This window comes from Scheffersomyces amazonensis (genome assembly GCF_036850825.1).
Source record: "Scheffersomyces amazonensis strain UFMG-HMD-26.3 chromosome Unknown RJT21scaffold_1, whole genome shotgun sequence".
NCBI classification, from domain to species: domain Eukaryota; kingdom Fungi; phylum Ascomycota; class Pichiomycetes; order Serinales; family Debaryomycetaceae; genus Scheffersomyces; species Scheffersomyces amazonensis.
Window position 1 is genome coordinate 2,153,150 of NW_027042741.1, and position 16,974 is coordinate 2,170,123.

The following is a 16,974-nucleotide window of genomic DNA, read 5'->3' on the forward strand; positions in this document are numbered from 1 at the left end:
GGGTATGCTTAGATATCAATGGGAACTATAGCAAAGAGTTAGAACCCACATATATTCTAAAACGTATGATTTCGAAAGAAGAATTAGATAATTACGACAGATTAAGAATAATTATTTCGGAAATTTTTTTATCGACCAATGATAACACTACTTTGAGACAAATGAAATTCTTTGCTATTTAATCAGTATTAATGAAACCCCAAATTATATAAAAAAAACTGAGTGAACGTTATAGATATCAATAAGAAGATATTATTCCCGATGTAATCATGCTTCAAATAAGATACAAATGAATATAATGGGAGAGTCGCACTACAAGAATTTGCAACCAGTTGCGAAAATTACTTTTAAAGCGGTAAATTACTAAACGGGACATAAGCAAATACAAATGACAAGCAATTCTATTTTAAATGTCTGAAGGATTAACAGCATCGCTTTTGCATACGAAGGTTTTCAAAACAACTATGAACTATTAAATAAATGATCAAAATATAAAATAACGATAATAAAATCAGAAAAGAAAAGAAAAGAAAATGAAGAATTAAACTAAAAACCGTAATTTGTAGAACCTTCCAGTTAATGCGTACCTCTTTCTGCAATATGATTCTTTGAAAATACTTTATTTGATATTTTTTCAATGTTGTGGGGCGGTTAAGTAGAATGTTAGACTTTCGTACCAATAACTCCTTCCATACTAGCAGCAGATAACATACATTTGGAAGTCAGAAGAGCTTAGACTAGTGTTTGTATGTAAAGAATATGATAGGTCCTGTAATGACTACAATCGCTTAAGTATTATAACTAAATCAAGTTGGTGATCTGTAATTACTAGTTATAGTAGCGTCTATATGTAGAGGTGGCTAATTAACATAGTAATTTTATACATTTTTATATTTGAGGAGTTTCAAAGTATATAAGCTAGACCATTAATATGAAAACATCGACACTTGAATTTTTCCAATACATGTATCTCTGGAATTCTAATTACTATATTGCAGAGTACTACCTTACCCAGCCTCTAAACTACTACTGGAATCGTAATTTGACCCTAATACAGATAAACCAAAAAAGGTAGTGCGCCCAAACCCAAAACGACGATAATCTGAAAAACTAAAGGAACCTTTCGCCACATACGATAACCATAGTTAATAATACACTTTTAAAATCCAACAATAGACAGAATGGCATCATATAGGATTAGTGCGACACTTAGGGGTCATGAACAGGATGTGAAAAGCATTGTTTCACCGTCCAATGATACCATTGTGTCAGGACTGAGAGACGGCACTGTTCGCATTTGGTCGACTCAGAATGGAAAGTGGACCAGTACAGAATCATCTGATACTTCAATTATAGCATTTAGTTCACCAACTGCCAGCTTTATAAATTCAGTGGAGTTTGTTAATTTGAACTCTCATGAACCATTGGTAGCAGCAGGAAGTCAAGATGCTATGATTTATTTATCAGATCTAACTATTTCCGATTTAAAACCTGGGGATGATATTGGAAAATATCAATTAATTGGTCATGAAGGTAACGTATGTTCTTTAAATTATAGTCATGAAGTATTAATATCCTCTTCTTGGGATTCAACTGCTAAAGTATGGGATTTAAATTCATTTAGTATTAAGTACGATTTAAAAGGTCATGAATCATCAGTACTTGATGCCAAAGTTATTAGTTCCAATAAGTTCATTACATGTTCTGCTGATAAATCCATACGTATTTGGGAGGGAGATCATGAAATTTCTCGATTCAGTAATGCTCATAACGATGTAATTCGAAAATTGTTTGTATTTACTGAAAAGCAACAATTTGCTAGTACTTCTAATGATGGAACAATCAAGATCTGGGATTTTACTGGTAAAGTCTTACAAACGTTATATGGTCATGAATCGTTTGTTTATGATATTAATGAATTACCTAATGGAGATTTGGTATCTACTGGTGAAGATAGAACTGTAAGAATATGGAGAAATGGTTCACCTTTACAAGTTATTACTTTACCTTGTATATCAGTATGGAGTGTGGCTGTATTGTCTAATGGGGATTTTGCCGTGGGAGGTTCAGATAATCTTATAAGAGTTTTTTCATCTGTTGAAGCAAGAATTGCAAGTGAAGAAGAATTAGTTCTGTTTAAGAAAGAAGTAGAACAATCAAGTATTGCAGAACAATCTTTAGATGATTTAAAAAGAACAGATATTCCGGGCTATGAAGCATTACTGAAGCCAGGTAAAACTGAAGGAGCAACATTAATGGTTAAGAATGTTGATGGAGGTATTGAAGCTCATCAATGGTCAAATGGTGAATGGACTAAAATTGGAGACGTTGTGGGATCTTCTAAATCTCAAGGTTCAAAGCAAGTTTATCATGGTCAAGAATATGATTATGTATTTGATGTTGATATTGAAGATGGGGCTCCTCCATTAAAGTTACCTTATAATGTCAATGAAAATCCTTATGTTGCAGCAGAAAGATTTTTAGCAGATAATGAATTACCATCTAGTTATACTGAAGAAGTAGTTGAATTTATAAACAAAAATACTGCTGGATTTAATCTTCAAGAACAACAAGGATCAGATGCTCCTATAATTGAAAATCCATATTCAGATAGTTATCAAAGATCTCATCAAAAGTCTTCATTATCAGTGATTCCTGAAAAGACTTATATATCATTTGTTGATTATAAGGCTCCACAATTACTTAATGGATTAAAGAAATTAAATGAAGAACAAGTTGAAAAAAAATTGACCACTGAAGATTTGGATATTATTAAAATAATATTGGATAATATTGGATCAGAGGGAGCAATGGAATTGGTTTTAAAATATATTCCAATCATTACTAATGAATGGATTAAAGAAACCAGATTAATTGGGTATGATTTATTAAGAATTGCAGTACCACGAATATCGTCAGATGAATTTCTTAATAATACTGAAGCACAAGAATCAGTATTACATGCATTAAATTTTGGACTTGATATTGTAGATGAAAATTCAATTCCTTTATTGATGATGATCTTAAAGGTATTAAATAATTTGATTGATACAACTTTATTCATTCAATTATTTGTTGATCCTGAAGGAATTCATGGAGATCAAGAGAAGAAATATAAATTCAATGATTATTTTACAGCCTTATTAACTTCTATTACCACTAAAGTTAATGTTATTTCTAAATCTGAAAAGTCAAAACTGCATAAATTATATAATTCAACTGTTACAACCTTAGCCAGTTTGATTTACAACTTATCGGCTTACCATCTTTACCTTGATGGATTTTTAAATAATCCCAAATCTGCTATTCCTATTGTTAAGTTAAGTTTATTAGTTGGAGATATCATATTATTATCCAATAATGATGAAGCTGCTTATAGATTGACAGTAGGATATGGGAATTATTTATATGCAAAGGCCTTTACTTCGACTCCTACTTGGATCTCTAAGATCCAGCAGAAGTATGCAACTCAAGAGAGATTCAATAAGGTATTTAATGATATAAAAACTCTTTCATAATAGTTATAGATGAAGATATATATATATATATATATATATATATATATATTATACGTATATATAAACACATATATAAAACTATATAATTACTACATCAATAGTATAACTCAGGCACTTTATGAACAAACAGTACTAACTTTTGAGCAACCTCTAAATTAGTATTCTCGGAAAACTCCACTGACGAATAAACGGTAACATCCAAATCAGAAGTCCCTATTTTACCTATGAATTCATATATATGATCAATCTGTATACTATTCTCAGAAAGATTTAATATTACTGTAACATCTCCATTACTATCAACAGTTCCAACTCCTGTACTTGGATTGAATGATTTCACCTTCCCAATTAAACGTACTAATTTGCCCTGATTGGATCCCAACAAAGTGGCATCTACTCTTATTTGACTTGCTTCCATTGTTTATGTAATCTCTATTATACGGTCTAGGTATTAGTTATCCAGTAGTAACTGTAGTAGTTCCTTTAGTACTAAGTACCTTTACTGTAATGGATGGTATTTGTAGACGCGTACGGTATGGTGCACGACTGGAGAAAAAAAGTAGTGTGCATTTTGCGCTTTACTTTTTTTGCACCTAAAGTGACTAAGACTAAGACTAAGACATATATTATATATTATGTATTGCCCATACAGTGTTTGTAGTTATATATGTATGTATTATTATATTAGGGAGACTTTACTATTGAGTATATATCACGTGGATGAATCATATCTTTATGAATCATATCTTTATGAATTATGAATTATGTATTGTTTATTGTTTATGAATCTCTATTTACAATGGATCTATAGATAATTAACAAGTAGTTAAGTCATGTAATAATTGACCAGCTTGGCCCTTTTCTTCGGCTCTCATTAAGCTTTCTCCAATTAAAAATCCGTCGACATTATCATTATATTTGTAGTGTTTAACATCATCTACGGATGTAATTCCAGATAAGGCTAATACTAATACATCACCTTTTCTACCATTGTTTACTTTGGCATCTTGAACTAATGAAGTAGTAGTATTAAGATCAACATCAAAAGTAGATAAATTTCTGTTATTAACACCAATAACTAAAGGTTCTTCATTAGATCCCTTATATGATAATTTTAAGGCTTGATCCAATTCTGGTTTATCGTTAACTTCAACTAATGGAACCATACCTAATGATAATGAATACTCATAAAGTTCTTGTAATAATATGAAATTATCAAGCATTTTTACAATCAATAGCACCGTATCTGCCCCAGCTAATCTAGCTTCTAGTATTTGATACTTATTAAAAATGAATTCTTTTCTCAACACAGCAGGTCTTTTATAAGTTTCACCAACTGGTGTATCAATAATCTTTCTAATTAATGATAAATCATCCAAACTACCTTTAAACCATTTTGGTTCAGTTAAAACAGAAACTGTAGAGCATCCATTCTTGGCATAAGTTAATGCTTGTTTGGCAGGATGTGCAGATATATTTATATCTCCCTTGGATGGAGAAGCTCTCTTAAATTCTGATAAGATGATGGTTTGTTTTAAATCAGATTGAGTATACTTTAATCTTTCATAGAAATTAATTAAAGGAGGAGCCAAACCTAAGGAATATGTTGTTTGTAAATCTTCAAAAGACTTTCCAGGGATTTTTTCAATAATTTCGTAATCTGATTGACGTTGCTTATATATTTTTGTTAATATACTTTCTTGTTTACTCTTAGTTCTCTTTAAAGTATTATTACTTTCTTCCCAAGTACCACCATTAACTCTTAATAAATTATCAATCATTAAATGTCCTGATTCAGTTAAAATTGATTCTGGATGGAATTGTACACCTTCAATAGTATATTCTTTATGTCTAACTCCCATAATAATTTCTGGTGAAGTTTCAGTTCTTGCACTAACTTCTAAACAATCTGGTAAAGTTTGAGGAGATCCAGCTAATGAATGATATCTAGTAACAGCAACCGATTGTGGAACATCAGCAAACATACTTTTACCATCATGTTTAATAGTAGTTGTTTTACCATGAACAATTTCTCCAGCATATTTTACATCACCACCAAATACTTCAAAAATACATTGAAGTCCCATACATACACCAAATATAGGTAATTTACCTTTAAAATAATTAATAGCATCTCTAGAAATACCAGAATCAGTTTTAGGATGACCAGGACCAGGAGAAATAAATATTACATCAGGTTTTATTTGATTTTCAATGGTTTCAATATCAACCTCATCATTACGAATAACATCTACTTTAGCACATAATGGTGATTGATGTAAGTATTGATATAAATTCCAAGTGAAAGAATCATAATTATCTATCATTAACACATGCTTCTTCTCGACTGCCTCAACCATCGTAACTTGTACTATTTTCCAGTGATATTGCACACAATGGCTGTGATGTAGTTCTAGTCTGTTGGCTTTGTAGGGTCTCTCTGGGTCTGTCTTAGTAAATATATTTTTTTTTCAGCACTGACTCATTATGTGCCATACTGTTTACAGTTTATGTCTAGAGAAGAAGTTTACAGGTTGGATGAATCATTCCCACAAATCAATAAAAAAACGATCTATCATAAAACTTTCCCTTACTCATACTTTTACTGTTATTACTATTACTATTACTATTACTATTACTATTATTATTATTATTATAATTTTTATAAACCTCTAAATTTGTATCTATTCTACTTTACGTCTGTTTCTAACTCTGGCTCCAATGGATTCTCCCTTAACATTTGCGTTTTCAATTTTCTTTTCTTCAATCTCTACTCCATGTAATATAAGGGAACTAACTAATTCCAAGATTAACATAAATAATGATGATAAAATAGCCAAACAATAATTAGATATACTCACTCCAATATCTAACCATGAACCTTCAGTTCTAACTAAGAAAAAAAAGTTTAACGAAAGGAAGTCGCAGGTTGAAAGAATTAATGTAGAAACTGTAAACTTTCTAATCTCTAATCTATGATTCATAATACCTAAACAAGTAGATAATAAAACATATGGAATAATTAATTTAATCATTAATAATGCTCCCATTGGGAAAGGATCAAATATTGGAATTAATCGATAAACTGAATCTAATGAAAATGATGAAATTGAAGCAATATTACCAGTACCAAAGAATGCAACTTGTAAGAAAAAGAATCCTACAATTGATATTCTAATAAGTTGTAACCAATAACCTTTAGGTAATGAACCACTTTCTTTATCAAAAGATGCAAGTTCAACCTTTAATAATTCTTCAATATTTAACCATTGAAGTAAAGTTAATGAGAATCCAACATAGAATAATAATTCAAATGAAATGGTTAATATGACAAATGTTGGAATAAATGCTAAAAAGATAATTAAAAGTCTTAATTGATAATTACTTGAAGGATAAATTGAATGAAGTATTGGCCATACTAATAATGAAATAATGAATGAAACCCATCCTAAAATTTGAGAAAATAATGGTAATCCAGTTCTTGCTTGTAATGATAATACTGATACATTAGTAGCATATAAAATGACAGGAATAGTTAATATTTGGGCTATAACCAATATTTTATTAGTTTGATTAATTTCTTGTTTAAATACTTTATTGGCACCCACAAATGAAACAAATAATGCAAGTACGGCTCCACTATTAATTTGATACAAACTTTCAACTTTTACTGGATCTAAATTAGTAAAACTACACATAAGAATACATGTAATTAACCAAGATATTTTAGCTATAGTAGAAATCTTGTATGATTCAGCTACAAAGTATGGATAAACTCCAATAATTACAAAAATTATTGAAAACATGAATCTTTCAAAAAATCCATATGCGATCCCTTCATACATAGCCAAAAATGAAATAGCAACAAAGACTTTAGTTAAATTCGATACTCCATGGAATAATTTATTCCAACCTCTTTCTAAATTATGCTTTTCTCTGAATATACTATACCAAAAGAATAATGGGAATGCAGCATACGAGTAATAATTGAATGGTGATTGTTGACAAAATAATAAGAAATTAATGGAAAATGCTAAAGCTCCAAATATACTTTTAGTAGTTAATGAATTATCTAATTTGATATGTTTAGCGTCTTGTTCAGATAAAATAAATAATTTCAAAAATATGTTAAATGAGAATAAGATCCAACCAAAGAATCCTAAAGTTACAATAGATCTCAATAATAACCAGTTATATTTTTGAAGATAAGTTAATCCATCTAAGGCTGTTTTCATTAACTCTTCAGCTACTTGTATAGCATGTTCTTCAACTTCTTTATTGTATTCATGCTCTAATTCATGAATAAGTGATTCGATTTCAGATCTATAAGCTTCAATGGTTTTATCTTCAAAGGGTCTAAAAGGTTTAAATCTGTATTCATGATTGTAGACTTCTTGTTCTTTCACAAAATATTGTTCAACAATTGCTAATGCATTGGCATATAATGCTTTAATCTTAGTAACGGAATCAGTATCAAGATAACTTAATGGTAATTCACCTACTGAATTGGCAGGATAATTTGCTCCAATTAAGTATGCCATTAATGAAGCAATATCTGCTTGTTTTACATCATTTCTTACTAAATGATCAAACTCCCAAGTATTAAAATAATCAGTCTCATAACCACTTGCAACAGGATCTTGCTTTAAAAGTTGTTCTTGTGGATTCTCAAGACTAGTAATCAACTTTGGCTTATTAACACCAGCCCCCCAAGCAATTAATGGAGTTCTTGTATTATCAGGATGACCATCACCATGAGATCCAAAATCAGACATACCATGATCAGCAGTAAATACAAATGCAGTATCATCATCACCAAAGAATTCTTTAATCTTTGGAATTACAACCGATAATTTTTCATCAATATATTTAATATTATCATAATATTCAGCTGAATATGGTCTATAAGCATGACCAGCAGTATCAGGACCAAGTAAATGTAAAAAGAATACATTACCTTCTTGCATTAATTCATCATGTAAAGTTTGATTGGTTGTCAGGTTAGCCATTAATTCATCTAAATGTTTAAAAACAAATGCATCTAATTCAATTGAACTTTGAGTAAAATCTTCAAATTCATGACCATACATACAAACATCAATTCTTCCAGGAACTACACCATCACCATAAGCAAACATTGGTAAAATATCTGGAGAACCAAATGAATAAGTATGTTTAGATTGATTGAAAAATGAATCAAAATCTACTGGATTCTCTTTCCAACCCTTAGTAACAGCAGATACATCTTCATAAAATCCTGCTATCATGGCTACATGACCAGGTCTTGATTCAGTTGGCATTCTTGTATTTGAAATTCCCCAAGTACCTTCATTTTCAACTATACTTCTTAAATATGGAGCCAAATATTCCTTTTCACCAGTAGTAGGATGAGTTAACTTTTGAAAAGTTTTATCAGCTCTTAAACCATCACCAACAATTAAGAATAATCTCTTAGCTGGAGGTTTTGTAGTAGATATATGATGATCCATTCCATGCACTAAAGGCAGGACAAAGTATATATCAAAGATAGACCATAAATAAAAAAAGTGAAATGCCAACCCAATGACAAGTAACAATTGACGGTTATTCAACATTACAATTACTAAGGCACTTTTCTCGGTAGTAGTGGTATAGTCTGAACTGTTAACTGAACTTTTCAGTAGGGTTCCCCATACTAATGAAAAACAGCCTGGAACTTTTTTTCGCAAGCGAGATTTCGTCAACAAACGCGCGCATCTCTCAGAGGCTACTAAGGTTGCAGTACGAGAAGGTGAACGTGTACGATGTATTAGTGTACAAGTACGTGTACAAGTACAAGTACGTGTACGGTTATAATTATAATTATAATTATATTATGACTATTGATTCTATAAACAAATTATATATGCATTTATATATGTATATTACCACCCCTGATCCTTGTGTCTGATGTTCATCCAACCGCAATTCTGTTTGTAGATCGTCATGACATTTGTAAAGATTCGTAATTGCTCAGTATATTCCTGATTAACTTGTAAATCTCTTCTTAAACATTGATGATATACTTCCAGATTAACTTCATCATTTATTTCCTCAAATAGCTCTTCATCTTTAGCAACTCTCTCCAATTGATATTGAATAACTAACTTTTTGTATTGTAAGAAATCTCGATGATATCTTTGCATTTTTTTAACATAACTTTTCCATCCACTTCTAGAAATCGCCGGATTAATTACAGCACTAGGTGTTGCGGGTGGTTTACATTCAAAGATTGATGGTGAAGCATGTAAATCAAATACCGTCAACGGTTTCTTAGGCGATGGTTCAACACTAGGATTATAACCTCTGACAGTATTCCTATTAATTGGAGTAGATAAAGTTTCAGCTCTTGAACTTCCATCATAATATTCAGCAACTTTAGCTCTTTTAGACAGAGCAGTAGAGATTTCGGCACTAGGCTTTCTTCTACCATTATTTGTATTGGGTAAATTATTGATCATTTCCGTAAAATCTGTATCATCAATATTTTGACCTTCAAGAGTTTTATGAATCTCATTATAAGAAAATGTAGTGCCTGAAGTTTTAGGACGTTTCGAACTATTCCTTGAAGTTTCATCTAGAGGAATGAAATCTTGTTGTTGTTTCGTTATAGAAACTCTAATTGGAGATGTTCCTCTCTTCTTGTATTCCCGATCACTATCTTCTTTATCTTCTTCTGAACTACCTAATTTGGCCTTATTTCTTTTAGCATTAGCCTCCATAGCTGCTTCTTCATCATCCAAAACTATTGGATCAGTTGAATCTTGACCATGTAAAGTAGGAGGATTTCCAGGTACATATTCTTCAAAATAGTCATCATCTTCTTCATCTTCTTCTGCAACATTTGTTTCACTTGATCCAGTATTCCCTTTCAATGGCAGCAGCTCATCTTCAATTATATGCTCTGGAGATTTACTTCTACTAGAATTTAAATCCTTACCATTTTCAGCAGCCCCTACTGATGCTTCCCTTGATGAACTATTATCCCTAGCCTTTAGTTCATCAGACACTTCTCTTAATTTTCTAGCTTCTTCTCTTTGACCAGCCTTGGTGGATTTATAGATCTCATCGAATTCATCTGGAGTAATAAAATCTTTACTTTGATTAATTCGAACTCTTCTTTGAGCAAATTTCTTAGATTCATGATATCCCTTATCTCCATCATTAACTCTTTCCCGTAGTACTCTTTCTGTAGAAGTTTTATCAAACTTATTTCCCTTCATACCCGCTTCCTTCTTTTCAAATTTATCTAAAAGATCTTCTAATTCATTCTTTCTAGCAGTCTTGGGTAGATTATTAAGTTTATTCAAAATATGTTGACTACCTTCACGTTGTTGCCTTCTTCTTTCTTCTTCTCTTTCACGATGTCTTATTTCTTCTTCTAATATACGTCGTCTTAAATTTTCTTCCTCTTCACGTTGTTTCCGTCTTCTTTCTTCTTCTTGTCGCCTTTGTTCTGCCAACATACTCCTTCTTAATTTTTCGGCCTCTTGTTTAGCTCTATTATTCTCTTCCTGACTTTTCGCATCTTGTTTACGATTATAAAAATTCAGGAATCTACTATAAGTTGTTGTAAATGAATTAAATGAATTTGCAGGGGTATATGATGGATATGTGGAAGAACTTGTTGTAGTAGTACTATATGCATATTGATTACTTGTAGTTGGAAACAGAAGATCATAAACTCGCTTTTTTTCAGGATCTTTCAAAGTATCATAAGCTTCATTAATAGAAATGAATCTATCATGATATTCTTTATTCTTAGTCTTATCAGGGTGATATTTCAAAGAAAGCTTTTTAAATGATTTCTTAATTTCTTCAGCCGTAGCTGATGGTGAAATCTCCAACAAACTATAATAGTTTTCTGTTGTAGATGTCATGATGCAATTAGTCCAAACTCCGTGTACACCTGTGTACTTCAGCTAATACACGGCCTGGTTAATGTGGTAATTAGGGTTAGTGATCCAGCCCTTCCCCGAAAACCAATTTTTTTTGTTTACTAAACTTTTGCGCACTACAAAGATCTTGTGTGTTTCACATTACTCATATAAAAAAGGATCTATGAGAAGAGTACTCTAGAGTGAAGAAACTAGTGGTGTTATGGATATGTTTTACGGGGATTGTTGACTGGCTAACCTTATCAATATGATACTAGAATTAGAATTAGAAATAGAACTAAACTCTAACGGTAACGGTAATTCAGGATGAGATCAAATCACCTGTGTCACGTTGACACACAGTGTTTCTAGTAGGTACCAACACATTAGATTACCATACATGGCTAATATGTTAAGTAAACAAATGTGTTGGTAGTTGAGCTTATTGTAATTTACTCTAACTGGTTAATTATATAAAGCCTAATCCATATTCCTCTAGTATCTCTTAGTGTAAAGAAAGCTGCAAAATGTTCATCACATGACTTACCAATTGCCTGCAGTAGGAATCCTCCAACTCCTTTCAATAATCAAATCTGAGCTCTCACTACTATAATCTTTACATTTGATATATTATCTATACTCTTATGAATGTCACTGGCAGAATTACCTGATTTGGCAATAATAATTGTTACAGCCGAGGGAGGGCATTGGCGCCGGTTAAGTTCCTTGGTTATGTATTGCGGCATGGGTGCTCAGTCCAAATTAATCTTCGCCAAATATGGAACTTGTCAATTCGAGCTTTTGCACGAGGACGTGTTAACATACTATTCAATTGCTATTTAGATATAAACCATTATATAGAGTAAGGACTTGTCAATAGAATGGTATTGTCTCACTTTATTGCCAATGATGGCACACATATCTTCTATAATGAAAAATCTCAGCAATACCTCTTTTTGGATCATTCGGGAGTATCAGAAGTTACTAATAATTTACCATCAATTTATAGTAAATTAACTTTATCAACTAATACTTATTCAATTATTATTGGGATTATTAAATTAAAAGTTAATAAGTATATTATTGTGGCTGATAAACATAGTATTACTGGTAATATCTTAGGAAATGAGATTGCTAAAATTGAATCATTTAAAATTATTCCATTAAATGCTTCATTAATTACAAAGAGTAGTGAAGAATCTCAATATTTAGATTTATTAAATCAACATTTAACTAATGCTACATTATTTTATTCTGTTGATAATAAATATGATCTTACTAATTCTTTACAAAGACAATATACTATTGAAAATTTACAATATGATGAAAGATTTTGGTGGAATTCTTATTTATGTAAAGAATTATTAGAAAATAATGCCAATAATTTTGTTACTCCAATTATTTATGGTTATTTTAAATCTCATTCTACTTCATTTAATGGTCCAAATCATCAATTAGATTTTGCTTTATTAAGTCGTCGTTCAATTAAAAGAGCAGGTACAAGATATTTCCGTCGTGGTATTGATAGTGATGGTAATGTAGCTAATTTTAATGAAACAGAACAAATATTTACTTCAAAAGATAAACATATTTATTCACTTATACAAACTAGAGGTTCGGTTCCAGTTTATTGGTCAGAAATTAATAATTTAAAATATAAACCAAATTTAGTTATTAGCTCTCAATCTTCAATTGATGCAACTTCAAAACATTTTGAAGATCAAATTAAATTTTATGGAGATAATTATCTTGTTAATTTAGTTAATCAATCAGGTTATGAAAAACCAGTTAAACAAAGTTATGAACATATTGTGGATAATTTACCAACAAATATTGCTTCAAAAATTCATTACTTATATTTTGATTTTCATCATGAATGTAGAAAAATGAGATGGGATAGAATTAAATTATTATTAGAAAGATTAATTCAATCAGGTTATACTAGTGATAATTTCTTTCATTATGATTTAAATTCTTCAAAAATTCTTCGTTTACAATCTAAAGTAGTTAGAACAAATTGTATGGATTGTTTAGATAGAACTAATGTTGTTCAATCTACAATTGGACGTTGGGTTTTACAAAATATTTTTACTCATACTGGATATTTACCTGAAGAAAATTTAACTCCATGGGAAAATATAGATGCAAATTTTAATTTATTCTTTCAAGATTTTTGGGCTGATAATGCTGATGCAGTATCATGTGCTTATTCTGGTACTGGAGCTTTAAAGACGGATTTTACAAGAACTGGAAGAAGAACTAAAAGAGGTGCCTTGGCAGATTTACAAAATTCTATTACTAGATATATTAAGAATAATTATAAAGATGGTAGTAGACAAGATTCTTATGATTTATTCTTAGGAGAATATAAACCATATCAAGATTCAATAAGTTCACCATTTATTGATAAAAGACCACCATATATTCAATTATTACCTTATTTAATGGGAACATCTTTATTAGTATTACTTGCAATTTTATGGTATCCAAGAGGATCTATTTCTAGTATTAATAATTTATTAATTATTGGAGGATGTATTTTATTTAATCTTAGAAGTCTTTCTTATGTTAATAAAGAAGGATATCAATTTGTTAATTGGCCAAAATTAATACAATTAGATGCGGTTAAAAAAGTCGATGTTTATGGTACTGATGGTAAAGTGATTGGAATTAAATATGAAGAACAAGAGAACTTTAGGCCTGAAGGTAAGAAGCAAAATTAGATTAATTATATTGATAGAACTAACCACTACTGTGACTGTATACTCATTATATACCAACTATATACTTAATACACTACTATTATTATTGTAATTGTTACTGTTACTGTTACTGTTACTGTTCAGTTACAGTTCGCACTCCGAAAAATAAAAACTGAACAACAAATTTCAACCTTCAACAACCAGCACCATCCTAACACTAACTACTATAAAGACTTATACACATCCTTATACAATGTCTGATATCTTAGAAAAATCATTGGATGATATTATAGGAGAATCCAAACCAGCCAGAAGATCTGGATCTTCACATTCTTATCATCAATCTCGTAGAGGTGGTAGTGGACCAATTCATCATAAGAATTTATCGAGATCAAGAATACATAAACCTTATGAAAGATTAACTAGTCGATCATCTATTCCTGCAGCTCGTCCTAATTCTACTTTATCAAAGGATATTCAAGCTTTAGCTGGTTCTCGTCCTGTATTAAGAGTTAAAAATATTCATCCTGATTTAAATGGTGAAGATTTATCTAATTTATTTGGAAATGTATCACCAGTAGATTTTGTTAAATTTGATAATAGAAATGATGATATAGCTTATGTATGTTTTCATAATGATAATTCAAGAAGTAATGCTGAAGCCATTGAAAAATATAATGGAAAGAAAGCTATGGGTCAAATTCTTAGTGTTGAAAATGCAAGTTCATTAGCTGAAAGAATTAAAATTGTACCAGTAAGTGAAAGAATAAAACCAAGACCAACTCCAGCTCATTTTTCAAGAGATTCTCGTGGTCCAAGAGAATCAAGAGATTCAAAACCAAAACCAAAACCTGCTGGTAGAGAAAGAAAACCAAAGCCTACTAAAAAATCTCTTGATGATTTAGATGAAGAATTGAATGCATATATGAATTCTCAAGCAAGAGAAGCAGAATATCAATCTTCTGAAGCTGATACAACTAATCAGTCTGCTATTAATTCACAAGATATCACTAATTCATCTCAACCAACAGAAGCAGGTGATGATTCGGCCATGTTGGATTAAACAAAGCAAAAATCCATGTTATTATTATATGTAAATTGATTAAAATAAATACTTTTTATAATGTACAAAGAATGCAATATATCTAAATATACAAAGAGGCTAAAGGGTCTAATTTTGAAGTAATTCAACCATACTAATGTAAAGCTTCTTGGTGTTCTTTCTCCATGTTTTACCATAGATCAAAGTTGGAATAATGAGGCCAATAGAGACAAAGTCAATAACTGCCAATACAATATAAGTGTTTTGAGTTCCACTTGCATCCAACCAATAAGAACAGACAAATGTGAATACACATGCTAAAGTATTGTTAATAATAGAAACACCAACCATTCCTTGAATAACTATAGAAGGATAAGCATCCATTAAATAAGACATGGCAGTATCACCAATTGAACCCCAACCAAATCCAATAAAACCAAGACCAACATAGATCACTTGCCATGGCCATTGTCTAGCAGCACCAACTCCAAACATGATTAATCCAACTGGAGAAATAATTAAAGTAACAAATAATAACCATAATCTCATTTCGGGTTCAAATACTCCTCCATTACGTCTAGATAACCATAAAACATGTCTATCAGATAAAATACCTGACATGAAACATCCAACGACAGCTCCAATTAAAGTAGCAACATTCATAATAGCTACACCATTTTCTGAATAATTCCATGGAGGTGAAGAGAAATAAGTATCTTCAGTAGTTAAAAAGAATGTCATATATGAATCTTGAAGACCCCATAATAATCCAGATAACCAAACAGCAGGTAAAGTGAAAACTCTAAAATTATCAAGGAAACGTTTAATATATTGTTTAAATCCAACTCCAATTAAGTATGGTGATGGAGTAATAATAGCAATTCTTTTATGGAATGGTTTTAATTTTTCTTCTTCCTTGGTTTGACTTTCTTGATCTTCATTTAATGACTTTAATGTTTCAAGAGATAAAATCTCATTTGAATTAACTTTCTTCATATCAACTTCAGAAGTTTCAATTTCTTTGTTAGTGTTTCCATCTTCAGATTCATATACTTGACTATATTTCAATCTATCAAATACAGTTTCTTCACATCCAAAAATAACAATAATTAAAGTCATCCCACAAAAGATGGCTCCCCACCATCCAACCCATCTGAAGGATTGGGCTTGAGATATGAATCCTGCAATTAAAGGACCTAAGAAACTTCCGACAGAAGTAGCTAAAATATAAACTGTCAAAACTGAACCTAATTGATGTTGAAAGAAAATATCAGATAATGATTGTTGAACTTGAGCTTCTGCACAAGCTTCTGACATACCCACAAAGGCTTGTGACCAAATTGTATCCGAAGTTCTTCTAGCAGTTGCAAACCAAATAGATCCTAAAGTACCGGCGAGAAGACAGATTATATAAGTGATTCTTCTACCATATAATGATGAAGCAGGAGCAAAGAAAATACATGACCAACCAATGAAAAGGAAAAGAACACCTGCACCAGTATTCATAGCATCATAACTGATACCATAAATTTCATTTAAAGAATCTTGAGCTGCACCAGCATCATTTGAAGTGGCAGCTGTTAAAGCAGTAATAAATGAAACTAAAGCAAAATGCCATGCTTTTCTTAAAAATGACCAATTTAATGGATCATTAGGACTATCAGTTGGTTGAGGCATTAAGATAATTCCATCTTTAGTCTTCTTTAAAGGTTTACTACCATTAGAAGAAGATGATTCACCATCTTTAATGGAGAAAATATTAATAGTACCAGGTACATAGTTTTCGTCGTAATAGTTAGCAGTGTTTTCCATCGCTT

The 16,974-nt window shown here is 30.9% G+C and overlaps 8 protein-coding genes across 8 annotated transcripts; 3 read left to right on the forward strand and 5 right to left on the reverse strand. All coding sequences in view use genetic code 12, as the record gives it.

Moving 5' to 3' along the window:
• Positions 1-1,164: 1,164 nt before the first annotated feature.
• Positions 1,165-3,567, forward strand: DOA1 (Doa1p). Its single transcript, XM_064880786.1, has one exon. It carries the CDS (start codon positions 1,182-1,184, stop codon positions 3,516-3,518), a length of 2,337 nt encoding a protein of 778 aa, XP_064741348.1. The 5' UTR covers positions 1,165-1,181; the 3' UTR covers positions 3,519-3,567.
• Positions 3,534-4,078, reverse strand: RJT21DRAFT_117669 (uncharacterized protein). The gene has a single exon (XM_064880787.1). The coding sequence runs from the start codon at positions 3,934-3,936 to the stop codon at positions 3,613-3,615; it is 324 nt and encodes a 107-aa protein (XP_064741349.1). The 5' UTR covers positions 3,937-4,078; the 3' UTR covers positions 3,534-3,612.
• Positions 4,079-4,160: 82 nt separating this feature from the next.
• Positions 4,161-5,950, reverse strand: TRP3 (bifunctional anthranilate synthase/indole-3-glycerol-phosphate synthase). The gene has a single exon (XM_064880788.1). The coding sequence runs from the start codon at positions 5,876-5,878 to the stop codon at positions 4,334-4,336; it is 1,545 nt and encodes a 514-aa protein (XP_064741350.1). The 5' UTR covers positions 5,879-5,950; the 3' UTR covers positions 4,161-4,333.
• A 201-nt stretch (positions 5,951-6,151) lies between these two features.
• MCD4 (mannose-ethanolamine phosphotransferase) lies at positions 6,152-9,294 on the reverse strand. The gene has a single exon (XM_064879736.1). It carries the CDS (start codon positions 9,110-9,112, stop codon positions 6,203-6,205), a length of 2,910 nt encoding a protein of 969 aa, XP_064741351.1. The 5' UTR covers positions 9,113-9,294; the 3' UTR covers positions 6,152-6,202.
• Positions 9,295-9,350: 56 nt separating this feature from the next.
• On the reverse strand, positions 9,351-11,480 carry RJT21DRAFT_117673 (uncharacterized protein). Its single transcript, XM_064880789.1, has one exon. It carries the CDS (start codon positions 11,414-11,416, stop codon positions 9,422-9,424), a length of 1,995 nt encoding a protein of 664 aa, XP_064741352.1. The 5' UTR covers positions 11,417-11,480; the 3' UTR covers positions 9,351-9,421.
• A 568-nt stretch (positions 11,481-12,048) lies between these two features.
• SAC1 (phosphatidylinositol-3-phosphatase) lies at positions 12,049-14,316 on the forward strand. The gene has a single exon (XM_064880790.1). It carries the CDS (start codon positions 12,295-12,297, stop codon positions 14,134-14,136), a length of 1,842 nt encoding a protein of 613 aa, XP_064741353.1. The 5' UTR covers positions 12,049-12,294; the 3' UTR covers positions 14,137-14,316.
• RJT21DRAFT_117675 (uncharacterized protein) lies at positions 14,206-15,283 on the forward strand. The gene has a single exon (XM_064880791.1). The coding sequence runs from the start codon at positions 14,369-14,371 to the stop codon at positions 15,176-15,178; it is 810 nt and encodes a 269-aa protein (XP_064741354.1). The 5' UTR covers positions 14,206-14,368; the 3' UTR covers positions 15,179-15,283.
• RJT21DRAFT_117676 (uncharacterized protein) lies at positions 15,284-16,791 on the reverse strand (the record flags this gene model as incomplete). The annotated part of the gene is made up of 1 exon (XM_064880792.1): positions 15,284-16,791. The coding sequence occupies exon 1, from the start codon at positions 16,661-16,663 to the stop codon at positions 15,287-15,289; it is 1,377 nt and encodes a 458-aa protein (XP_064741355.1). The 5' UTR covers positions 16,664-16,791.
• Positions 16,792-16,974: the final 183 nt, after the last annotated feature.